Genomic DNA, 27,641 nt, shown 5'->3' on the forward strand with positions numbered 1-27,641 from the left:
GTAAACAACACAGGTGTTCTATACTCATTTACTTTGTTCCTAGTTAAAGTAGCCAATGGGAGGGCTACTTTTCTGATCAAGTCTCCAAATGTCCTGTTCTTTCCAATATACTATGTTTACTCCATCCGTCTGGGAGATAGAAGAGGCTTCTGAGCAGAGATCTATAAAATAATTAAATCAGATCCACCTTCCTGTATTTATCGTCCTTAGTATAATTATCCCCCCTTACTAAACTACCCACAAAGTACACACAGACTTCTGCAATTCCTTTGTGAAAGACAAAGGCTTTCATTCCACATATTGCACAAATGATTGGGGCATCAAGTATCATTAACCACTGTTACAATTGTTTGGGGATTTTTATGATTATTGGTTTTGGTTTATGTTTTTCTTGGGTGGTTGGTGTGGGCGTGAAACACAGAGAATGGGGGAGTCTTGCAAGTCTGAGGGAAGTTTAGTCACCATTACACAGATGATGGGCATAAGAACCCTTTTCTACCTGCCAGCGGTTCCTCTGTACTCTCTAAAAAATTCATAATCAACCTTCAGAAACCTCATTCAAATGTTACTTCTCTATTAATCCAATCCTATAGGACACAGAACCAAAACCATCACAACTGATACTCTCACACACCCAGCAGATTTACTTATGCTTTTTTTCCCCCCAGTGATTTCACAACATGTAGTAAATATAACACTGGAGAACTAATCATATAAATACATGTACTCATTTGTTTCCCCATTATACATTCAAGATCCTGAAAGGTAGGAAAAATCTTATGGATCGTTTTCTCTCCAATATTTATCTCAATGCCTGGGATGATGACTTTCAAATAAATCCTTGTGGAAAGGAGGGCTCCTGAGAAAAATGATGACTAGTATAAATGATGCACCATGAAATCTTGCATTTCCACATTCTCCAGCTTACCTAAACAAAGCTAAGAAGCTGCACATCTACCCACAATGCCTTAAATGACAGTAAAGGGTTTCTGTTCCCAACACCCCAAATTTCAGATGTATTATAATGGAAAGGATAATTACCTGATAGACTCCTAGAACACCTAGAAAAGTTGTACACTCAGGCAGGTGGTCAATTCTTGGTTCCTTTAGATGACAATTAAGTACATCACTCAAAATGGCTCTGAAAGTTAGAATAACATGCCAAGGATCACATAGTTAAATATATGGCATTTCTAAGATTAGACCCCAGGGCTATGAAAAATGTCTGTATACATGACGACATGCTTATTAAGCTAAACAGCCTGACAGGGTACATAGGATGTATGTGGCATTTTAAAGCAGAATGCACTGTGTGCTAAGGTGCTGGCATGAATTTTCAGAATCTGGAGCTAGTCCCCTGAGCTATTTGTTTGATAAAACTGTCTCATGTCCTCAGAAGTCCTCTATAGTTGCAGGCTGCCAAATAGTCCTGAAAATTAGAAAATGTTAATAAATTAAGTGTAAGGAGAATGAAAAACAAGTCAAGGATGACAGAACCAAAAAAATAAATTAAATAAAAGTGGGAGGAGAGAAAAGTCCTGAGAAATCTAGTAACAGAAAGACATTTTCAGGGTTAATTATCCTTCCATCAACATTACAAAACGATAGAAAGCTACCCTTTTCATAAAAAGCTCCACAAAGACCAGAACAGTATAACCCAGGATTTTCTGCAAAGTTCTACCAAATATCTGATCTGCTAAAGTCACCACCTTGGTTAGAAGTCCAAAATGTCTTAGAGCATGAAGAGGCTTTAATCCAAAATACCTCTGAAAATAATAAAGGCCCTGGATGACAGGTTGGGTTCCCAAGTTTCCTCAAATATTTCTAAATTTCAGTCACTCTTCATAAAAAGGTGCTGATTCATCACTTTCTTAAAATTATAGAAATTGATTATCAGAAAGGGTCTGAGTAGTTGTTAAGTCCAGCTTTATCCTGTCCAAATAATCATCTGGACTCCTCATAAATATTTAACCACAGGAAGCCCACTTCCTTTCAACACAGTTCCCTTTCGGGTAACTATAAAATGGTCTGTGGAAGGACGAAACCTGCCAATCTATAGATATCATCCCTGGTCCTAGTTCCAGCCTCAGAGTGCACTCACATTCCCTACAGTGTATGTGGGTGTTTTGTACAAACCACTGGCACTCTTCGGTCTGTTGTTTCATACACACGATAGGTGACCATCCACATGGCATATTATATGGGCTATGCACAGGTGAAGTCCTGAAGGTACTCGCCATGATATGGGCAGAGCCCAGGGCTGATTTCTGAGCCTTTCTATAGTGTACACTGACTATAGCTGAAATACTTGATTTTTCAAGTTAAATTTTATTTAGAAAATACTAGAAAAGATAAACATCAAAATCCTAACATTGATCATGTACTGTAGGACTATAATGTAGCTTATTTTCCTTCTAAAACATTTCTATATTTTCCTATTTATCTACCATGAAATGGAATCTTATTATTTATAATCCCTTGTATAATATTTTATAATAAAAAAATACATGTTCTTAATCTAATTTAAGCATCTAAACAGTGAAGCAGCAAATATTTACCACAGGAAAAAATAAGTTGCAGTAGCAATGTTTATGGATTCAATTTAATTATACTGTTTCCTTAAGGTTAGAGAATAAGTTTTTTTGTTTGTTTGTTTTTAAGGAAAAATGTATGCTAACAAAAACAAAGTCTACGTAAGACCCCAAATTTGCATCTGATCTTCCTGAGAACCAAAGCAATCAGGGAAATATGAAAAGCTGTTCAGTTCTCATTATTGTAAAGGAGAAATAACACCAGTTCCTGACTGGAGAGAAATGTCTTACTAGTACCAAACACGAAAGCAAGTTCAGCCACCATGTTGGAACTTAAGTTGGAAACACTGAGTTATATAATGTACTCCTCAATAGTTCAAGCATGAGTTTTAAACATGTGTCTACATACACACAAACATATGCACACACCTTCAACAAAAGAACAAGACTGAGCTCACTAAGGAGACATTTTAAAAAGCAAAACAACTGATTTAATCCCAACATTTAACTCTGATGCAATTTATCAAAATAGGTTCCTGAGCTTTTTTTTTCCCCTAATGCCCCCAATTCAAAGTTAAATGAAAGCCCCAGTAACCCAAACCACTTGTTTGGCAAGGAGATATAGCTAACCACAGACACACTAGATTGCAGGCAAGTGGGTTTTGAAAACGCTGAGATAAGTCCTCAAATCAGAAGTACTACTTTAATATCACAGACCATCTGCATCATTATCAGAGACCACAGAGTAACTGGGTAACTTATTGGAAAAGTGAAAATGGCTAGGTCAGAAATTTCCATCTGACAGGGTAAAAGACTGAGGGTGAGAGGAATACTGAAAAAGGGAAGGAAGGTAGCAGGGTGGAAACAGCAGTTTTACTCATCCTGGTAGAACTGCTGGATAGAGATAAGACTTTCCATTAGGAAATAACTGACTCAAGTTTTCATAAATGATTAAAAATACCCACAGACACAAACAACCTCACAAGCTTCCTGGGCTACAGGCATAAACTTTATGGACTGGTGCTTTGAAGCCAAACCTTTTTGTGTTGGCAGTAACAGAAGAAAAAAGTTACCCAAGAAAAATTACAACTCTCCAAAACCCCAAGTGAGGTGCATTCACATGGTCCAATGTTGGATGGAACAGGCATTAGAAAAGACTGCCCTAAACTGAACCAAATCTGTATGTTCTATCCATCCATCATTATTCTATCCACTAGGGTCACAAAAATTTTTTTCACACTATATATGGTAGCCACTAGTCACACATAGCTATTTCTTTAAATTAACCAAAATTAAATTATAAAAATTCAGTTCCTCAGTCTCACTAAAAACATTTTCAGTGCTAAATAGCCTTATGGGGCTAGTGCTTACCATTTTGGACAGTGAGGGATACAGAGTATGTCCACCTTCACAAAAGTTCTGTTGGACCACACTGCCCTAAACAATAATCACAGTATGACAGAAAGGACAGTGTCAATTTAGACAACCGGACCACTCAGCAGCATTTAAAACCATTTTAATCGTGTGTGTGTGTGTGTGTGTGTGTGTGTGAGAGAGAGAGAGAATGCATATTTATATTTTAACCAACAGATATAACTCGCTTTGCCAGTATGGACAACCAAGGGTCCTGAATATATTTTTAGTCTTGTAGTAGCTACTGATTTAACTTCAGAGTGCATTATTTCTCCTATGCTTCTTTTTCCTCAGCCTTAAGGTGGTGGTAGTTTTGCTAACCTCAGCCAGTTGAAAAGAATTAAGAGTTGTTGTACATCTATCAAGTAACCACTGTGCAGATACAGTCACAGAAACAAAGTGAACAAATATCCTCTTGGAAGGGAAAGTGAGCTGTTAATTCAATATAGTTAAGGGAATTCGATTCTGTGAAATACAACTACTACTGAATAACCTACCAGATCTCTAATACCTTACAGATCATTTACCAAAGAACTGTGGATTCTCATTAGCAAATTATGCATTTGTGAATTTCAATTGGCTTGTAAAATTAAACTGATCATAATCAGAGGAGCCTTCTCCTAAATGTACTGTCTTTGGTGCCTTCCTTAAAGAACAATTACATTTTACATGGGTGTTCCACTTCAGAACAATTCAGGAATATATGAATTTACACAGCAGCTAAATACATAATTACTCTTACTATCATAAAAATGATTAAAAAGGAAGCACTCCTGCTTTAAAATGATTCAGTTGATTTCTAAATAGATTTATAAAATTTCATAATTAAACATAGAAAGATGACTATCAAAATTACACTTAGGAAAAAATGAAACTCTTAAACAGTGTTAGAATTGTGTAGTACACTGCACAGAGCATTGGTAATGAGATATTCAGTGAATACTTACTGCATACAGAGAGTGTTAGAGCTAGGATTAGAATCTAGGTAAGCGTACCAAGAGTACGCTTACCTAGATTCTAATCCTAGCTCTAACACTCACTAGATGAATAATCTTGAACAAATTAATATCACTTATATTTGCTCCCCTGTAATATGAGAGTAATAATAACAACTGTAAGTACTTAAGCATTGCAGGAAATTTTCTTTTTTAAAAAAAGTACTCACAAAATATTCTGACGGAGATAAACCTTCTATGTAGAAAACAATAGACCACTGATAACCACAGGAGTCCTCAAAAGGGTAAATACTCTTAGACAAGCAGTAGCAGACAATTTTTTCAAAGTAATTTTCCACTATGAATATCCTGGTAGTAAAAATTTATTTCTTTTATTTTCACCCCATGTATCCCTAAAGAACTCCAACCTTCTGTTCCTCTATTTGAATGGCACTTTTCCTGGCACTTAAGCCCTCAAATGGTTTGGCAGCCCTCAAATGGTTTGGTTTCTCTGTTTGCCTTAGCCTAGAAAGAAAAGCCACCCATCTCCTTAAACCTCTGTAGGGTAAACCCAGTCATGCCCATTAAAACCCAAAAGATCACATCAAGCCAACTTAAGTACAAGTTTACACCAAGGGAAGAAAAACCATTTTGGTTTATTGGCTTCATATGACAAGTTTCCTTAAGTACTAGCTACTGCAAGTTCTATTTATCTTTGAACTTTCAACTTCTCTTCTGCAAGTAGATACTTTAGCTAGCACTTTCTTTCTTATTAGGATTAGTAAACTCATTTCAATTTCAAAAGATTGAGAGTACAGTAATACTCAAAATTTTAAAAAAAACAAACTTAAAAAATTGCTCATGGGATAAGTTGGCATGGGAAAAATATTCTCTTACAATCTTGTTCCCATAAAGCAAATTGCAACACTCACAGTTCCACTGTGGTAACCATTTGTCAGAACTCTACACTCATTTCCAGTAATCTTGGATAATGTAAATCTGAAAGTATGGACATAAAATAAATGGACAAGTCTTGAGATTTCTGGAATTCTACTCTGATATGCTGCCGTATGCTCAATAATTGGTCACGTTTACTGACTAGATTGTGTTTTTCTAAAAGGTATCTTGAGATCATGGGTACATTCCTAGGATCAACTCAGTTTTTACACTTACTAGGGGAATGCCTCCCCAGAAGACCAGGAGAATTCTCTTACAAGCAGGCTTACATTAAAAGCAGATTTCGTCTCCTAGAAATACTCTATACAGAAGAAGGTAATGACCCAACAGAAAACTGGAAAAAACAAGCCTGTGTTCCAAAGCATAGCCAGAAACTTCCTAAGCAGATAACAGGGAGTTGTGCATCGATTTTAAGAAGGAATTCTGTCAACCACTTTGGTTCTCCATATAGTTCATCAGAGGGGATGAACTTTACTTTACTTTATTTCTTTTCTTTTTGAGAAGGAAACCTGTATTCACCTTAGTGGTATTTAAGTTAGATGTGAACATTTGATGGTTCTCTATTACCAAAGAAGGCTGGACACTCAGTTAGTGCTATGGGAAGAGAGAAGCAAAAACTGAAGTTTAGTAATAAACTCCAATAAGAACGAAGCTGAGATCTCTTCAATGATACAAAAGTGAACAGAGTACATAAAATGGCATCATGGTTCTGATTTGGATTTTGCCTAATGTTTAAAGAGTATTTCAGAGAAGAAAAAACAACTTTGGAGCTATACAGATCAGGATTCAAATATTGCTTTCTTATTGGCTAAAAGATCTTAGGCAAGTTATTTGATCTCTTTGAGCCTCAGGTTCCTCATCTGCAAAATGAGGATAAATGTTGTGAGGACTAAATTAGGTAAGTGAAGGGCCAAAGAAAACATCTGTCACTCAGTAAAAGGAAGTTCAATAAACGGAACTTCCAATTACTACTGGTATCATCAGAGTTAATGAATTCTTATAATTAGTTATTTTCTATTAAGTACTTCTTTTAGTCAGGTCTCACTAAGTCCCTGATTAACACAGACCTATCACTTCTGTAGTATAGAATCTATAATGGAATAAGCAATCACTACTTCCTCTTATGAATGTATGGAAATGTTTCCTGGCAAGGAATTACAATATAATCAACAGTTGACTACATTTCAATAGCTCTTTCTAACTTCATGTTTTCTCATGAGGGAGAACATGTTTCCTATACGTACGCATTGTGGGCCTGAGTTAAAAGGAAATCAATGTGTCTAGAATGTTTAATAAGCTCCACCACTCCAAACTTTTTTCAGTTGAACGTCCAGGATTAGAAAGCAAAGTAGAATTCTATGTGAAAGTCATGTAATTATAGTTTACTAAAATAGAAGAATCATCAAAGTATCACCATCAACAATGGTAGGAGAGTAGACTGTTGAGAAGAAGTTAAGCCATCAAAACCTAAACAAAATATTAACATGTAAATTTAAAATACAGGGCTTCCCTGGTGGCGCAGTGGTTGAGAATCTGCCTGCTAATGCAGGGGACACGGGTTCGAGCCCTGGTCTGGGAAGATCCCACATGCCACGGAGCAGCTGGGCCCGTGAGCCACAACTACTGAGCCTGCGCATCTGGAGCCTGTGCCCCGCAACGGGAGGGGCCGCGATAGTGAAAGGCCCGCGCACCGCGATGAAGAGCGGTCCCCGCACCGCGATGAAGAGTGGCCCCCGCTTGCCGCAACTAGAGAAAGCCCTCGCACGAACTGAAGACCCAACACAGCCAAAAATAAATAAATAAATAAAGTAGCTATAAAATTAAAAAAAATAAAAAATAAAAAAAATAAAATAAAATACAGCATGCCTAAAATCAGATGAATTTTCCTAATTTCTGTTCCTTGAATACGCTAGTAAAAGCTTTCTGCCAAATCCACATGGCACTTTGGTATCTTACTATGAGAAATGTAGATATCTCTTTCCCAATTTATAGAAATATAATGGCCTTATTGTAGCATATAAGGAACAAACAGGTTGAAGTACAAACAGCCCAGTTCTTCATTCCAGATACCAGTCAGAATTTTAGTTCTGGCTCTGTCAGCAGCTCACCAAGTGACCTTTGACAAGTCACTTTCCAAATCAGAACCTCAGTGTCCTGACCTATAAGGAAACAGTCCAAATTATTTTTAAGAGCTCCTCCAACTTAGATATAGGGTAGTATGAAATTTAGTTGATTCAGTATAAGTAATATATATTTGTCTCCTGGATACAAGCACATCATCTAAAACGTCATAACCACAGCTATGTAAAAGACCATCCATACAGGACGACTGTTATGCTAACTTTCTCCTGTACCAAATATTGCTTTCTTCATTGCTGTTGTTGGTTTTACTAGTTCTACCGTACAAAATGGCAAACATCTGCTTTTATCCGTCACATTTTATGTATAGTAGCCTTCACCACCAATAAATCTTAAAATAACCTTTTGCTCAATCTAGTGACTTATAAAAAGGTAGACTTATCCTGTCTCAACTAGCAGTTCTCACAGAGCCTTCAGTATCATGGTAAAATGAGACCATGTTATCATTCATTTACTGTCCGATGAACGCAACTGTGGACTGCACTATTTACTAAAAGGTTAACCTGGGGCCAGATGAACAGAGTACAGCCTGGGAAAGCGAACACCCTCAATATTCAGAAGTCTTCTTGAAGATCACCAAATTTAAGTTCAACTAGAATGTGGTCTAAATGCCTTGGATTTCTCCATGTATTGTTACTGAAACTGGCTTCAGTATAGTATATTTGGTTATCCTATAGTATATTTGGTTATCATGTAATTCCCCTGAAGAGGAAGTGAAAGAAAATCAGGGGCAGCCTGCATCTGTGAACAGGAAGACAAGCTGTCCAAATACCTTTCTGCTCTAGAGGATTGATTCACTTGTCTCACTTGTTTTTTAAGAATTCAAAGTCATTTTGATGATTTTAAAAAACTGCTATAATATCTACCTAGAAGTATAAATTGGTTTTTGTAGCACTGCATGTTTTTAAAACAGTGTTAACTTCTGATACACCATATGAAGCTGAAAGAGACTAAACAGTATGCCCTAATTTAGAAAACCATCCTAAATAAGTATGAAGTAAACATATCCACCCCCAAAGCAAAAATTCTTGAGCTCTTTTGCTCACGCTTTCCCACCCTCTCTTGATCATAAACCATACCAGGTTTATAATCTGTACATTCATGTTTTTCGTTTCCAATTCAAAGTATTCAGATTCTTCACAATCAGGAACTCTATAATCAAGAACTTAAAAAATACATGTTACATGTGACCTGTTTAGTTAAAACTTTTTAAGAACTTTGACCCCTTTACCTAAAAATAACTCTAAAGGAGAAAACAGTAAACGTAAAAATTCTGAATAGAATCCAACACCATCTAAGAAACTAATTGGATCTTTTAGTAACAGCAACAAAATGATACCATATCACAATCCTGGAAAATGTACACACTTGAACAGGGTCTTACTTAACTAAAATCAATCCATAAACAGGTAAGATCATTGCTTCCAAAGGAGCCTACTATGTCTTTTGGCCTTGAGTTAACCTTAACACCAATCAGTCCCCTACAGACATTTGATAGATGGGGAAATTTCATGCAACAAAAAGTAAAAGTGATTGCTTCTAATCCTCTATTCCTATCCCAGTGAATTCATGCAAACCATCATAGCTCTTATTCTAGTGTCATTAGTTCAGTTAGATCAGGTCCGTCTGCCCACTGAACATAAGCTGTCAGATACTCTGACAAGTTTTCTGGAGTATCTCCTATGTGTAAGGATCCCCAAGAAGTACTGAGATCAGTCAGCTACCAGTCTTGTCTTGATAGAGAGCTTGCAGACCAATACAGAGGATGAGACATGTTGCTTAAGGAAGTAAGTTAAAGAGATACACAGGAAAGAAACAGGGTAGACTTAGCAGAGAATCAGCATTTGAGTTGGGCCTGGGGAGGTGGTGAGAGGATGAGAGGATAGAAATACACTATATTTGGATAGTATAGAAGGAAATACCATGGAGAGGATTAGGGCTCAAATAACAATGGTCTGGAAAAAGGAAAAGTTGGAGTATTATAGGGTAACTTGAACAGTAATATCACTGAGGCTGAATGTGTAACACCGCATTTTTCAAAATACTTTCATATCCATTTCTTCAATTAACTCTCATGGAAAGTCCACATATTAGACATAGTAAATATTATCTCCAATAAACAGATAAGGAAACTGAAGCTTAGAGATACTGAGTGTTTTCTCTGAGTCCTTACATCAAATGAGTAGGAAAGATGAGATGTGAAACCAAGGCTTAACAAGTCCAGGTTCAAAGTACTTCCCCTTCCCAAAGAAGTCAGTCTGCTTAAGTTAAATTTTATACAAGCTTGCTTTCAATCTGGACAAATTATTTAATGTATCAGTAAACAAGAGCAAATACTGCAAAATAATTCTAGGAGGAGCTCAATTACTGAAAAGATACACAGCAGAAATGTACAGAGTAAAATGGTAGCCTCCTACTCTATTTAAGATGAAGAAAATGATAGTTATATTACATACTGACAAGTAAGTAGGAATCAGAAATGTGTGCATTTCTTACCTCCCTTCAACTGCACAAATCTTTTCAACACCCATTCTCCACATTCAGGGGGAATAAATGGGGAGAACCAATAAACAGGAAACAAAAAGAAAACTAACTAATTAAAAGTAGAATTTTCGGGGCTTCCCTGGTGGCTCAGTGGTTGAGAATCTGCCTGCCAATGCAGGGGACATGGGTTCGAGCCCTGGTCTGGGAAGATCCCACATGCCGCGGAGCAAATGGGCCCGTGAGCCACAACTACTGAGCCTGCGCGTCTGGAGCCTGTGCTCCGCAACAAGAGAGGCCACGATAGAGGCCCGTGCACCGCGATGAAGAGTGGCCCCCGCTTGCCACAACTAGAGAAAGCCCTCGCACAGAAACGAAGACCCAACACAGCCATAAAATAAAAATAAATAAATAAAAATAAATTTTGAAAAAAAAAAAAAAAAGTAGAATTTTCGGAAACCCACATATGAAGAGCTAAATGAAATCTTAATTATTCCTACTACCTCCAATTGAGCAGACTTCACTTAGTAATCAATTATGAAATAGAGAACACATTAAGAATCTCAAGACAGTCTACGGGAAACAGGTACCCTTCAGGTTTTAAGTGTCAACAAAAACTTTACATTTCATATCTAGAAAGGGTTTTTTAACAGGGCGCTCACTTAGTCATCATATCCAACTGCCTGTGGTATTTCAGCAATGTCTCTTGCAGTTGTGTGGTCACCAGCATACACCTATTCTGGTAAAATTATTAGAATCACCCTTTTTACTCACAAAGTGTCTGGGTTTGGCCTATAAATTATTTGGCAGCGCTGCCTTTAAGCCTCAGTAATTATCTTAATTTGGGGAGCTTGAGCGCCACTGCAACCAAGTTCCTGGAATTCGGGGATGTTAAAAGCACAGTAAACTGGAGTCTATCAATAATAGCCCCCTAACCATTTTCTAAACCTCCAGCTTGTCCCCTCCAATATACACACATAGCCAAAATGATCTTTCAAACATTAGCTCTGTGGAGTTTTAATGGGGTAACTACAAGGGGAAAAGAAAAGAAGAAATGCTTCATGGGTACACTAAAGCTCAATTTCAAATAATGAGGTCTGACCATGGAAAACTGGGAAAACAACAGAAGCAGACATGGCAAGTTAGAATCCAGCAATCACTGACAGGATAAGGAACCGTTTGTAAGCAAAGCCAGAAAGTGATCTGTAAATGCAGACACTGAGAGTGCACAGTCCTTTCCAAAATAGCTGCTGGCAGATGTCAGGCCAAACTCAACGTGCAGATGAGAGGATATGAATCTTAATCAAGTCTCTTGTTTCTCTTCCTCTACTTCTGGTTTCCCATCTAGACAATAAAAACGTTTTGAAAGTATTTGCCAACCCTAACATTCCGTATTTTGCCAAATTTCATAATATGAAAGACAAAGCTAATATTTTAAAGTATTTGGTGGGAAGTGCTACTCAAAAATTAGTGAATATAATACCTAAAGTGAATCATGGACTCCTCTCTATAGTCAACAGGCAAAAAAAATTGTTGATGGGGAGGCAATGAAGAGGGAAAGATATCCTTGTAAGTCATTCGTGCTTTTACTATATGCAGTTAAAAGTCCTGGAGTAATGTTAATGGAAAGTGACTCAGTCTTTATGACTCATTAGAAAAATAAAAGCCAAAAAAGTCCAGTGGGGACTCCCCTGGTGTTTGGTCACTGAGAAGCTGTATCAGGACTAGAAATGCTCATCACACACTAAGCCTTCAAAGTTTAGTGGTAAATCAACCTAGGTACTTCTGATACAAGTTTCCAAGAAGACAAAGTGACACTTCGTTCATGCAAATGTTCGTAACATGTTTTGAAGAGAGCCAGTAACAAGTAACGAGCTAAGAATCATAAGCAAACTTTTTAGAAGTTGAACTTGTTTACTCATGCACTTCACTCATGAAAGCCCCACAGATCCTTACTCAGAACTGGCATATGGATTATTCTTACTTTACGTAAGATTTCTACCTTGATAATCAATTGTGAAGTCCCTAGAAATTTATATGGAGAGCACATTTTCTTCTTAAAAAAAAGTAAAATAAAAATCAGGATGTAAGCCTGTATTTTTAAAAGTCACTACAAAAATAAAACATGCTACATGAGTTCAGCCAATAATAGTCCCCAACAGCGCACCACTATAATAAGAAAAGTTTTGATAAATGTTCATACTGATAACTGAAATATCAAAAAAGATTAAATAGGGAAGTTTTTTAAACGGTTTCACTGAAATGGTCCCAAAGAAATTATTGTTTTTCCACAATGTAGCAGATAGTAAAGAAGTTAATCTTTGCTAATCATAGTCTCTGTTATAATGACTCACTCATCTCAGCCTTCACAGCATGAATGCAGCCACAGACAATATGTAAACAAATGAGCAAAGTTATGTGCCAATAAAACTTTAGGCATTGAAATTTGAATTTCATACCATTTTTACCTGTCACAAAACATTCTTCTTCCTCTTTTTTTTTAATCATTAAAAAATGTAAAGACTATCTTTAGCTCACTGGTATAAAAACAAGCGGTGGCCCATAGGCCATAGTTTGCAAACCCCTATCTTAGAGGAACTAATTTCAATTACTAAAAGGAAAAAAAAAAATGCTGCCCATTCTTTAACCCTGATAAAGAAATGAGTTGCCATTGCAAAAGCTTAAAAAATCAGAGTAGGATAGGATCCATTCCTGCATTAGGGTGGCCACAGTATTCTTAGTCATATGTTCCAAATGTCCATTGTAAGTCCAAGAGTATAATCTAGGTATAAAAAACTACAGATTCCTGGGACCATCTCCAAGAGATTCAGCTGATATCAAGTAGGGCAGGAATATGTTTATAGCAAAGCTCCCCACATCATCCTAATGTTGCACCAAGGTTTAAAGACCACCGACATCTTCAAAATATTTATCTGACAAAAGACTTGAATTCAGAATATGTAAAGAACCCTCAAAACTCAATAAAAAGAAAACAGTCTGATTTTTTTTTTAAAGGCAAAGCTTAGAACACACACTCCTTCGACAAACGATATGAGAATAGGAAATAAGCACAAGAAAAGAGGCTCCAATCATTAGTCATTAGAGAAATGCAAGTTAAAGCCACATAAGATAATATTACACTGTTAAAATGCAGATCACACAGCTACGAAACAACAAAACCAGAATTTAAACCCTTAAAAAAAATAGTTAAAAATTAAAAAAAATATATCTTGACAATGTAAAGTGCAGACAAGGATGCAGAGCCATTGGAGCTCACATACATTGCTTGTGGGGATGCAAAATGGTACAGGCCACTTTGAAAAAGTTTGGCAGTTTCTTATAAAGCTAAACATACATTCACCATATGACCCAGTAATCCTACCCTAGGTGCTTACCCAAGAGAAATGAAAACATGTTCACCTCAGAAAGAACCTGTATACAAATGTTTACAGAGACTATTTATAACCACCAAAAGTGAAGACACCCCAATGTTCGTCAACCAGTGAATGGATAAGCAAAAGGTGGTACAGCCACACACCGGAACTCAGCAATAAAAAAAGAACAAAATTACTGATACACACATGATATCAGATGTATTATGCTAAGCGAAAGAAGCCACACTCAAAAAGCAACTTATTGGATGATCCCATGTATATGACATTTTTGTAAAGGCCAAACTATAGGGACAGAAAACACATCAGCGGTTGGTGGAGGTGGGGAAAAGGGTGGAACAGTCTGGGGGTTATGTTAACTGTTCTGTATCTTGATTGCTGTGGTGGGTACAAGACTATACATTTGTCAAAACTCAGAACTACATACTAAGAAGGATGAGTTTTTACTGTACGTGAATTATACATCAATGAATTTGACTAAAAAGAAAAAAACACTGATATAGAACAAGCAAGACTGGTTTTACATTGGTTCTGGTTTATCAGAAAGTTTTCAATGCTTTTATGTCAGTGTATGGTTACCAACTATCATGTGAAGACCTACATATCTTAATGTGTGTGTGTTTATGTGTTTTAATGATAATAATGACCAAAAAAATAGTTCTTTTGAGTATGCGTGTTTGTCGTGTCCTTTTAAAAGTAGTATCTAGGAACTCTTTTTTACTGGTTTCTAAATTCAAACTTCTGGGAATAAATAGTCTAAATAATCCCCAAGGTATATAAGACCAATGATCCTTTGTAGATCTTATTTAGGATCTAGGGTATCCTAATTTTACAGGTTTGAAGCACAGGACACTTTTAAATAGGTCATCAATTAAAAACATTAATCCAACAGCCCTTCCAGTGGCTACATCTGAAACTGCAAATGTAGCTGTGATAAGGTTTATTTTTTCCCCTTATAGGTCAGGGTAGTTAACTTTAAAATACACTCCTGTACTTAGAGAACTGGAATTTCAAGCAGAGTTTACTTAAGTTTTGTGGTATCACACTGCTTTTTGTTACTGAGGCAAAAATTCATTTATCTCAATCAAAACTCCTATGTTCCTGAAAAGAACTAGAGAAAAGACAATAGCCTATGGCTTTCTTTATTTCCCTAATATGTTTAAACTTCTTAAAATGTCCAAGCCTCTAAACATTAGCCCCTTCAGCTGAGTGTACCAGAGAAGAAATGCATTTTCTAGGTAGAAAAAAACACTGAGGCAGGAGTATGACCTCCTGTAGTTCACCCAGTAATTCATTTGCTGAATCGAAATAAAAACCTAAAAAAAAAAAAAGCTTTTAATTAAAAAATAAAATGAAACCTATGTTAACTCATTAACATTCATATCAAACATTATCCCTAAAATAAGTTGAGAAAAATCTCTGGAATTGTTTTGTCATTCATTATTTTTATCCACTGTTTTAAATGACAGTATTAATGAAATACATGAGGAATGATTCTTAGGCATCTACAGAATAATTTAAAAGAAAGAGAAGAAGAGGGAGAGGGAACAAAGGAAGAGAGAGGAAGGGAGGAGACAGGAAAGGAAGGGGAAGGTGGGAAAGGAGAGAGCAGGGAAGACTGAGCTGTGTGAATACTCGGTTTTGAACTTTTCTAATTCTAGGCCCCATGTGACAATTTTTAGATACTTAGCCTCAGCGGTTTGATACAACTCACTTTCCCATCCTGGCTCTAATCTGGCTGGCCTAGATCAGTGGTTTTTAATACTTTCTACTCTGAGATCCTTTTTTTAAAATAGCAATTAACTTTACAGTTTCCCACAAGGGAGAAGTTGTCCTTTATGTAGTTGTTAGTTTAAAAAAAAAAAAAAAAAAGCATTTCTCAAATCATTAAGATAATCTTTATTTTACAATTAACAGCTAATTTCATTTTTTAAAAATCACTGATTCATTTAAGAAGGTACTGCATACCTGCACATAGCAATAAACTGAAAGATGTTTTTTTCCCTTATGTGAGAGGCATTCTGGGTGCACGTATGGAATCTCAAGGGTTCTTTACGACAACTCGTTGAACTCTACAGGACTGCCTCTCCACCACAGCAAAGATCAGAGAAGAAAAAAAATTAGAAAAATAGATTAAAAATTTTTATAAATTTAATAGTGGCACTAAGATACATGATGCCCATGGTTAAAAGGCATTATCTCTGCCCTTGAAGAGCTTATGCTCTGAGGACCTTCCTGGTAGCACAGTGGTTAAGAATCCGCCTGCTAATGCAGGGGACACGGGTCGAGTCCTGGTCCGGGAAGGTCCCACACGCCGTGGAGCAACTAAGCCCGTGCACCACAACCACTGAGCCCGCCTGCCACAACTACTGAAGCCCGTGCGCCTAGAACCCGTGCTCCACAACAAGAGAAGCCGCTGCAATGAGAAGCCCGCGCACAGCAACAAAGAGTAGCCCCCGCTCGCTGCAACCACAGAGAGCCTGCACGCAGCAACAAAGACCCAACACGGCCAAAAATAAATTTAAACAAATAAATTTATAAAATAAATAAATAAAATAAAATACAAAAAAAAGAGCTTATGCTCTGAGAAGGAATATGAAATTATGCCAGAGATAGGATTCCTAAACTAAAAGGGAGCGTCTAGTATTCATGATTTACTCATTCATTCATTCACACATTCAAATATTTGCTGAATCTTTCTTTGCTGGCTATGTGAAAGACCTGAAGCCAGATGAGGGTAAAGAAAAGAAGACACAAACCTCCTAACTCAAGATCTAGCCGTGGTCTCATTAAAAGACAATAACAACAACAAAAAACTGCTGTGGAATTTTCAAGAAAACCGAAAGTGAGTTTGCCCTGGAGCCAGATAATGCACCTCTCAGAGACCAACATCACATAAGATACCTAGTGTGCATGTGATATGCTTTAGATCTCTGGGACTACTTGGTTAACTTACTGCACCAGACATAATTTTTTATCTTTCCCCTTAAAGTTCTGGATTTATGCCATTAATTTAATTTACCCCATTATGCCACTGGGGTGTCCTGGACCGAAAATGAATCAGTGCTTTCTAGGCATATTTCTGAAACTGTATTAACTTTTGTCTTTCACTAAAGAAAAAGGATTTGCTCTCAGAATAGCTAGCTACCTTTATTTCAAGAAATGTCTCTACCAAGTGCACCAATTTCAGATGCTAATCATGACTGCACTCAGGTGCACACGTGCCTGCACACACACAGAGTTAACTAACTTTGGAGACGGTGGAAACTTCCAGTTGAAGGACAGTAAGGATATATAACACGTAATAAAATTTCTTACTGCTGAAAGGAAAGAAAAAAGGTTAGCCCTGGTAGAAGATGGGAGGGTTGATACACAAGTGCTCAATGGCTAGAAGTGGGAAAACACTAATGACTAAAAAACTGCAAAGGACTTAATAAACTTTAAAGGGTCTAGAAATGGCTTTGATGGACAGGCTACAGCACTCAGACCAAAACTTGAAGATAATGTGAAACCTCTGTTAGATGGGGGAAAGGGCAAGATTAGTGATTGGTGAGCAATTAAAACTAAGTAGAGAGATGGGAATCAGACTGGAGAGAGCAAAAACAAAGTGGGGAGTCTGGATTGCAGTTTCAGAAAGAAGATTCAGAGTAGAAGCTAAAATTTACCAAAACTCTAAGCTTGTTAACTAATGAAAAGGGCTCTTTTTTTGGCGGTGGGGAAGCTCTGATCTAAACTAAAAAACTTTCGGAATATTGTTGGAACCTTTGTCTATTTGAGAATACCTTTGTCTAGCGTTCACAAATTGCATGATGCATTTGAGTTACACATCTACTGATAAAAAAGTGGCTGAGAATTTTTTCAAATCTTGTTGCAGAGAACCTCAAACGTTTCAGAAGAAATAAAGCATTACTACTAAACAATGGTAACAGTATTTCCATTACAAAAAGTATTCAGATGTTCCAAATATGTTTTTAAACCAGAAATAATAATGTGTGTTGACATTTAGTTAGACTTAATTCTTTTCACTGCAAAAGAACTCACACATGTCCCTTTGTCTCCTATTTTAAGAGAGATTTCCCAACGTAAAAATACTGCTGTAGTTATTTTTTTCAAAGGTCTGTCCAAATGATGAATATCTTTGGCCATCTTAAAACTAAATAAGCAAGCATTCGATTTTAACCTAGAAAAAACAAGTTTTCAAATAGTCTCTTTCCCTGATGTCAGCTGCTACCCATGACCTCCGTTGAGAAGTTCACAACAAAAGTCCCAGGGCTCCCCATTCCCTCCTAAGAAAAGGGCAGTGGGAAGGGACAGACATCCACGGCATTATTCTTCTCAATCTCTATTGGAATCTACCCCATGATCCCAAATTGTAATTGTATATAAAGGTTTAGATTGATAGGAGAAGTAGAGGAGACAGATTTTTAAAACTGGAGTTTAAAAATCTGTGCCAGAATATTAAGCAAATTGTTACTAAACTTTCTTTTCAAACTGAGTTGGAGTTTCAGTATTAAGAAGTCTCAATGTCTGTGTATGTTTTACCCAATCATGGACACCAACTTTATTTTCTTTAATTAGGGTCCAGAAACATCATTACGGAGCAACTGGCCATAATTAAGAGTTATATTAGGGAAAGATACACTTTATTCGATGTGAATACTTCCCAGATCAAAAACCACACCACCATTAGCACATTCCTAGTATAGTGTATCACTTCCTTTGATGATCTTTGAACTAGAAAAATCAGATGCTTACAAAGACAATAATCTCAACAATTTCGGACCACCTTCAAAGTAAATCAATACTTAATTCTAACTTAATGAAACAGCCACATAAATTTCCTTACCACTTTTCCACATCATGTAAACCCGACTGCCAAACACCATGTTGTGCAAAATAAAAGCAATCCAAATGTGTTAAACTCCGGAGTTTAGCAATGGAAAAATTTTGCATTTACAGATGGGAAGTGTTTGTTGAAACCCTTAAGAAAGAATATACTAGAATAAACCATTCATGTCTTGGTTAGAAACCAGAAGACCTAAGAGTAATATAAATGCATACACAGAAAGTGAGTTTCAAGTTTGTTTCAGGTCACTGACATACAGGGAGCTGGGTAAAATCTTAGCACTATATGACTAATACTTTACATATTAAGGTTGTGTTTGAACTCCAATTCTCATCCAACTCCTCACCCACCCCCAAGGAAGCACTACACACTACACAAGGATCACTTTTTCTCTAGAGACATCCAATACACACACACACACACACACACACACACACACACACACACACACACACACACACACACACTCTCCCTCTCTCTCTCTCTCTCTCTTACCAGAAAGGTTAAGGACAATCTCAAAGACCTGGACTTTCAAAGTGTAAATTTGCCTTTCCTATCACTCAGGCTCCAGACTTGACAGTGTTAAGAAAAGTTCATTTACATATGAATGCCAGAATCTTCACCAAAGCCAGGTTAGGAACTGAAAGGTTGAAAAATACTATTTGATATAAATCTCAGGCCTAAGCTCTAACATCCTTCAGGAACAACACGACAGGCCCAGCCCGATTAAAAATTCTACATAAAATCAGCAACACTGTCTCCTAGTGTTCGGAACTCTGGGACATAAAGCAGTCAAGCTTTCTTCGAATTCTGGGGTCAGCCTGAGCACCCACAAGCGCCTTTGAATCAAATCAGGTTGACAATGAAACACGCAGTTCCAAGAAAGCAAAGATTCTTATTTTCAATTCCATATTCCCAAGACAACTAAGACCACAAGAGTCAGCTGAAACAAATAACATCCACTACAAAGACAATCTCTGCAAGCCCGGAGAGCACTCTGGGACTTCCATGCTTCCCAGGGTCAAAATAACAGCCAAAGATCACTAAAGATTAAGGCAATCCAGCACCCAAGATCTCAGCTGAAAAAAAACAAAAAAAATACTAGGTCTGGATGAAGACGAGGAACAAGAAGTCAGTGGGATCCTTGCTAGAAGCCAAGCCAGACCAATACTAATCAATCTTGATTTTTCTGGACCTCAGTATACGGAGCCAGTAAAAATCAAGGTCACAGTGAGTCCCCTGCTCCCCCTCGCTTAGTGCTTTTTATGAGAAAATGCGTATTTATAGCAGCTTCCCATCCGCTGCTCGCGCTGGGCAGTGCCCAGACTAAACTTTTAAACCTGGAGGAAGGTGGGAAAGTCAGCCAGCCAGACGCAGGGCTAGGAAAAGTAGACAGAAGGAGGGAAAGAGTCAAGTTTCAAAACAAAGGCTCCACAAGGAACTGAACGTCAACCCCTCCCCACTTCCTAGCCTTCAAGTTAGCCAGGCTGGGCCTGAATTTTTAGGAACAGAAATAAGTCAGATGTACCCAGCTCTGGAGCATTCACTAAGGGCATTTCTCTTCCCGAGAACCTTTGCACAACCACTTTTGATGAGGGTGGTGCTGACCTCTCTCCCACAATCTCCTTTCGTAGGAGAAAACTGAGGCTCAGAACGAAAGTGACTTGCCCAAGGTCCCACAGCAGAGCCTGAATTCAATTCCCTCCCGGCCAGGGCGGGCCGGCACCAGCTGAGCGCCGAGCGAGCGCCGCTGGGGCCGCCGAGACGCCGCCGCCGCCGGGAGGGACGCTGGGCTGGGAGCCGGAGGGGCCCCGGCGCGCGCTCCACGGCCCGGCCCCTACCTTCCTTGACTCCCGGCAGCTTGGATTGGTCGATGCTGACTTCAGCCATGTTGGCCCGGGCTCCGGACGGCCCTTCGCCTCCCGCTTCCCGGCGGCCGTCGGCACCGAGCTCGGCCCGGCGCGCAGCAGGAGCAGCAGCAGCGCCCGACCCGGCGCCAAGTCCGGCCGGCAGCGCGCGCGGGCCCGGAGGACAGAGCGGGCCGCCGGGCAAGGACTGGCGACAAAGGCGGCGGGAGACGGGCCCCGGCGCAGCAGGCTGGCGGCCCAGCTGCCCCGCCGCAGCCACCTGCTCCCGCGCCCCCGGCCCTGATCGATACCAAATACCCAGAGCCCGGAAATGGACCCGGGCCGGCCAGTACGGAGGGAGAGAGGAGACAGAAAGGCCGGCGGGCGGGCCCGGGTGGGGAGGGGGAGGGGGAGGGGGAGGGGGAGGGGAACTGCAGGTCTGTAACCGCAATTGCGAGTGGCTGGCGAGTGCAGATCGGCTCCCGCGGCCGCCTCCCTGCTGTCTCCTTTGTGCCGAGTGACGCGCGCCCGAGGCTGGGGCCCGGCGGTGCCCCCGCCCCCGCGCCCTGCCTCCCTCCCGACGGAGGGTCGCGTCTGTCGGTGGGGGGCTTTGTGTCCTGAAGGCTTCCTCAAAAAGGCCGCACGGGTCCCCCAGAACACAGTCGTTACTGTCGCCGGTGTAGTCCCCATGCTGTGAGCTGTTTCCACAGGATGCTTTGCTGTGAGACTGGCTCTCTCTCGGGCACTCTTTGCCTCCTGGGATTAGAGGAAAGATAATACATGGGCGTTAAAAAAAACCTCTACTACAACTTACAGAACTAAAGAGCAGCTGATCAAAATCTGGGCTAGTTAGGAGACGAGAGTGCTCACAACCAGCCGGGGGAACTGAGTCATTCATTCATCAGAAATGCATGAATGTCTACCAAGTGTGATTTTAGGTTCTGAGGGTGGTAACAACGTGTGTCAGACATCTCTCTCTTCTGGCATGTCACACATTGGTCTATAATTGTGACATTTTTATCTCCCCGAAATAGACAGCATCTCCTGTCTGCATCTCCTGGCAACAGAATTCTCCCTCCCTATGGGAAGCCCTCCTCAGGAGGGCCCTCCTCTCACAAGCTTGTACAACCGAAGAACCTCTCCACCATCAGCAAGCTTCCTCCCTCATCCAATACATTCATCTAAGGATGGGTGTGTGACCAAGACAGGTCAAGCAGAATACTTCTCTGGGGTTATTATATAAAGAAGGACAGATAAGCATTCTGTTTCTTGTGGGGAGGGTTTGCTCTTCCTAGTAGACGGTGAAGCCAAACTGAAGACACGAGCAAAGATAAGAAGACATAGAGATGAAGGGGGTGTGTTCTGATGTTACCACAATAGCAAACCAGCTGGTTCCTGGAGCAGCTGGGATTCCTGCTGCTCTGGATTCTGGGATTTACCCCCAGCATCCTCTCAATTTAAGCTAGTAATTTTACTATCTTAAACTAGTAAAAGTTGATTTTCTGTCACTCACAGCTCAGAGTCACAGTATGAGAGGCCACATGTAGGAGGTTTCATTTGGACTTGACATTGCCTAAGGCCACAGAAAAATTAAGAAAGATTTTCTAGGCCAGAGGGTGGCAAACCGTGGCCCATAGGCCAAATCCAGCCCACTGGATTTGAATGACTGCTTTTTATGTGTTTAAATGATTACATTTAAGTGGTTATAGAAATACAACATAATATTTTCAATTTTGCCTCTTAGGACTCAAATTATAAAATATTTACTCTTGGACCATTTTCAGAAAAGGTTAGACAACCCTATTACTAGGCAGAAAGAACACCCAGTAAATTAAATGTGTAAATAGAAAGGAAGTACTATTAGAAAGGTAGTTTTGTGAGGATTTTTAACTTGCCTGCCTCCTGTGACTTTTTTTTTTAACTTCCTGTGGTCATAGAGAATATTTGTAATAGCAGTATTGTCTGTTTCCCTCCCCAAAACTCATTGTCTTCACTGCTCTGTCATGCTCTGCCCTCGGAGGCTGACATTTATGAATATATCACCAGGGCTTCCTTGCCCTGTGGCTTCTTCCTTTTGAGTTAGACCAACGCACAGCACTGGCAGAAGATCAAAAAAGGGAGGAGAGAAATATCAGGGTGTGTATTACACTCCTTTCCTTTATGCTAGGCCAAAATTTTGGTCATACTGTGTCCCTCTGACTACAATGCCTGTCTAGAGCCCTCCTTCCTATTGTTCCAGCTCTCATGGGTCTCTAATAATACCATTTCTTTCCAGTGCCCCTTCAGGCCTAGGATAGTAATGGCTTCACTACTGTTCCCCTAACCATACCCACGCCTTTGTAAGTAGTCCCTGCATTTTATTCTTTCCAGTTAAACCGTTTTGTGTGTGATTTCTGTTTCTTGCCTAGACTCTGACTAATATGGTTAAGATATGCCAAAGGGTCATTGCTTTGTTTTCCTTAAAAATATCTACATTTCTTATGATCTTCATAAGATCATAAGCCATATTCATCTATTCATATGATCTCCACTTCCTAGTCTCTCATTCTTTCTTGAACCTATTCCAATCATACTTTTTAGCCTCACCGCTCCAAAAACAGCTGTTTTTATTAGAATTAACGATGACCTCCATATTGCCAAATCCAGTGGTCAATTCTCAGCCCTCCTCTTATTGGCTAACTATTACCATGTAATAAATATGATTCTATTCATCTTCTTGAAACATTTTTTTTTTTGGTTTTTGTATTTTTGCTTATCTCATTTAGCTCCCAAGACAGTTCTACACCACTAGCCACTTTGTTCAAAAATGATCCAAGCCAATGAAAGCTTATTTTGAGGGTTCTTCTGGATAGTGGTACCTGCCAGTTATTGGAGATAGTTATAGGCTAGCAGCTCCACCCAAACTGTTTCTACTAGGTTATAAAAAAAGTATGTCCAAATTCATATATATACACGTTTATTAGCAAATAGGTACAGAGTCATAAAACCTGCTCTGAAAACTGAATACAGTCCCAATTCCTTATCCTTTTATAGGCTCTAACTACACAGTCCATAAAAGATTTGTGCAAACACAGACATTATTTTGGAATCATGCGTTGGGTATCGTTGCACAGACTAAAGGCTGAAAGGCTCTCTTGGTTCTTATACCCTCTTCAAACAAGAGTGGAGAATTTCTTTAAAATATTTCAGTCAATCCACCTATCTACATATTTCAAATGCCCCCGATTTTAAGTGCATTTCTAATATTCATTAAATTATGCTATAAAAGTTCTCTTATTAATCTAAGATTTTTAAAAATAGCTTAAGTTCTCATAATTTTCTTTAGAGTGTAGCCTTCTGGTAAAATCCTAGGTTACAACACCTGCAGTTTGTATTCCTAGTTAGGCAACTGACCACCCCTAGAATGTACACCAAAACTACACACACACACACACACACACACACACACACACACACACACACACTCCTATATCACATTCTTTGGAGGTTCCTCCCAATTTCCTAGACCTTTACTTTATTTATTTATTTTTTTGGTGGCCACGCCATAAGGCATGCAGGATCTTAGTTCCTGGACCAGGAATCAAACCCAAGCCCCCTGCAGTGGAAGCATGGTGTCCTAACCACTGAACCGCCAGGGAAGTCCCTTCCTAGACCTGTAAATGCTGGAGTGTTTCAGACAGCACTTCAGTTCTCAAACTATTCCTTCCTAACTATTCTTACTACTTTGGGTAATTCATTCAGTCTCTTTGCTTTAATTATTAACTCTTGGGTAAATGAAATATGGAACCATTTTGACTGACAATTAATATGGTTCAACCTAATATTCTGACAACTCCAAAATTTATATTTTCATCACAAACTCTCCCATGAGTTCCATATTCATGTATCCTACTGCATATGTTTCATATTCATTCAAAGGTTTAATTGGCTGTGGTGTCAAATACTGTTGAAAAAATTAGGGCAACAAGGACTGGAAAAGAGGACTTTTGATTTGACATTTAGGTTATTCACAAGGAAAGAGCAATTGTAGAGTTGAGAGCCAGTAACCAGATTACAAAGTTTAAAAAATGAATGAGGGTGTATCAGTAAAGATGGTGGATTGAACCTATGTATCTAATTCATTCTCTCCTGAAAACCCACTAAAGCCACACTCCCATTGAAATATCAGTCAATTTTTAATTTTTTTATTGAGTTATAGTTTATGTACAATATTATATAAGTTACAGGTGTACAATGTAGTGATTCACAATTCTTATAGGTTATACTCTGTTTATAGTTATTATAAATATTGGCTATATCCCCCCTGTTGTACAATGTATCCTTGTAGCTTATTGTATACCTAATAGTTTGTAGCTCTTAATTCCCCACCCCTATGTGGCCCCTCCCCCCCACTGGTAACCTCTAGATTGTTCTCTATATCTGCAGAATCACCTACATTTTATAATACGTGTCAGAGAATGTCACTCCTTTGCACTTAAATCTCTAGTGGCATCTCATCTTTAGAATACAATCCAAAGTGCTTACCATAATCTACTAGAATCACCCCTACCACTCTGATTTCATTTCCTTCCTCTTGTACCCTAACTCACTGGCCTTCTCTCACCCTGACATCTTGCCCTTCCTCCTTGATTTTCCTCCTAGGCCGTGCATATTCTTGCGACAGGACCTTTCACTTAACTGGTCCCTCTTCCTGGAAAGCCTTCACCCCACCCGACCCCTTGCCAAACAACCTCATGATGTGCTCCCCCAATTTCATTCAAGTATCTATTCAAATGCCACCTTCTCAGAGAGACATTTCCTGACCTTATCTAAAATAGTAATCCAATCCCTGTCATTCCATATCTCGTCTTTTTTTCCTCTCCAAGTCAGTTATTCCTGCAGATATTATTTGTTTATATGTTTATTTATTATGTCTGTCCAGTCTAGTAAGAGGATTGGAACTTTGCCTATGTGAATTTTTACTGTATCCTAAGTACATAGAATAGTGTTGGCACATAATAGCTGTTCACAAATATGTACTGAATACATTGTTGAATAAAGCATTTGGTAAAGAAGTATTAAAGCAGATCATGACCGTGCTGATCAAACAATATTTTTTAAAGTAAATTTTTTTAATGTTTTTTTCAAAAATGAGTTTTAAGAAAAAAATCTAGACCTTACTAGATAGTAGACATCATTAAAAAAAATTTAGAGAAACAACTGGGTTAAAAAGACAGAAATCTCATTTTGCCAAGAGGAAACGTTAGCTTATATACCACCATGTCCTGAAGTCTAACTTTTGTTTACAGGGCATTTATTCGTTACATTTAAATACATTTCCAGTGTGAAAAAATAAGGAAAATAAAAAATAAGTATGGATACCACTGTCATTTGGGAGATTTTTCATGACTACCACGAGAGTGCAGGCAAGAGACAGTAATGAAGAAAGTGAGTCTTTATGGAGCCAGAGCAAGGGATTCTCATCCAAGAGACTTGGCAGGGACTAAGGTAGGATGTCAACAGGCTTCATATCCAGGGATATTAAGCACACTGGCATAGGTTCTGACTTGTGCAAGGAGGATCATGATCTAATACAGAGCTAAAGCAAGATTCAGCAGTGTGAGCTATGGTAAAAGGTTTCTAACCTCTGGGGGACAAATACCTTGTATTCTGGAGTTACTTTCATAAGTTCCACTAATTTATATATATATATATTAGGAATTATCTGCAAATTGCATAAATTATAAATCTCTCATAAAGCATATTTCTATTTTTTAAATGAACTCAAGTGCATTTGTGATTCATATACAAAAATTTATTTACAAATGTTACTAAGATCAGCATAAATTTCTGTGAGTATGTATTTTTTTCAACCAAAGGTGACTAAAAAAAATTATATATGGAGGAAGGTCTTAATTAAAAGGAGATCTTCAACCTGGAAAAGATTGGAATCCACTCTTAAAGATGAACCACACAGTCAGTTTTTCTCCAGGAGACCCATAATTTAGGAATCTTCTTTCCACATGTTATTTTCCCCATGATACCTATAACTAAAAGGGCTGGACTATAAATTCAAATTGAGAGAAGGAAACAGGATGAACCTGTGTAACTCAAGCTGTCAGCAGTGTAATGGTCTTAGTAGATTCTTGGGTAAACACATCTAGGGAATTCCTGTCCTATAACACATTTATGAGATTTTTCAATATTTTGCTTGGCTCTATGTGGAGAATGCTTGAAGTATGAAAGCTGTTCAGTTCTAGAGAGAGCTGTATTAAAGATATAAAAATATGAATGAGAAGTTTACACATTGATTACAGTGGCTACCTCTGAGTGGTGGGAGAAGGGGAAAGAATAAGGGATGCAGAAAACTGTGAGTAGTAGATTACATTTGCAAAATTGACCACAATATTGATTCCTATCACACATGCCCTCTTGCACTATGATGTTGTAGAGCTCCATCAAAACATAGAGTCTAATTTTCCTCGCATTGAATCTGGGCTGGATCTGTTACTACATTGACCAGTAAAACGCAGCAGAAGTAATATTCTGAAACTTGAAAGCTCTGGCATTAAGAAGACTAGGCAATTTCTGTTTTGATGCTCTGAAAGAAGTAAGGTGCCTTGTAAGAAATCTGACTATCCTAATATCTTCTTGCTGTGAGAAGCTCAACTAGCCATGTGGAGAGGCTATCTGTAAGGGAATAAAGATCCCCAGCCTGAACCCCTAGTGGAGCTCCCAATTGACAGCCAACACCAAGAGGATTGCCAAGCATTTTGGATATGGATCTTCAAAACCCAGCTGAGACATTCCAGATGAAGCCAGGTGGGACAGAGGTAAGCTGTCCTCACTGACCTGAGCCAATTTGTTGAATATTGAACAAAGAAATGAATGTTACTATTTAAAGCTAAGAAGCTGTAGAGTGGTATATTATATAGCAATAAATAACAAAAAAAAGTATGTTTCAGTTATATCTGTAAAGTTTCAGTTCTTTGAAAAGCCACATATTTGAGACAAATATGGAAAATGTTGACCTTGGTCTGTGTGTGGTGATACTTTCCATTTTTTTCTTTACGTGCAAAATATTACATATTTCATAATTCAAAATTTAAAAGCATATTTAT

The 27,641-nt window shown here is 38.6% G+C and overlaps 1 protein-coding gene across 12 annotated transcripts in view; it reads right to left on the reverse strand.

Annotated features, from left to right (window-relative positions):
- CCDC50 (coiled-coil domain containing 50) overlaps positions 1-21,257 on the reverse strand; it is a 146,482-nt gene extending 125,225 nt beyond the window's left edge. For 2 of the 12 annotated variants that reach the window (XM_082393271.1, XM_082393269.1), the window contains exons 1-2: positions 20,536-20,655; positions 1,042-1,141 (exon numbers count right to left, since the gene is read on the reverse strand). Coding sequence is in view for 9 of the 12 variants with exons in the window: in XM_082393266.1 (XP_082249392.1) it covers positions 20,536-20,584 (49 nt within the window). In the remaining 3 variants the exon portion in view is untranslated. Of the gene's footprint in view, positions 1-1,041; positions 1,142-20,535 lie in introns of all 12 variants that reach the window. The other 10 variants (XM_082393266.1, XM_082393264.1, XM_082393268.1 and 7 more) reach the window with 8 other exon arrangements.
- Between the last annotated feature and the right edge of the window lie 6,384 nt (positions 21,258-27,641).

Source organism: Balaenoptera borealis (assembly GCF_965194805.1).
Source record: "Balaenoptera borealis genome assembly, chromosome: 5".
Taxonomy (NCBI): domain Eukaryota; kingdom Metazoa; phylum Chordata; class Mammalia; order Artiodactyla; family Balaenopteridae; genus Balaenoptera; species Balaenoptera borealis.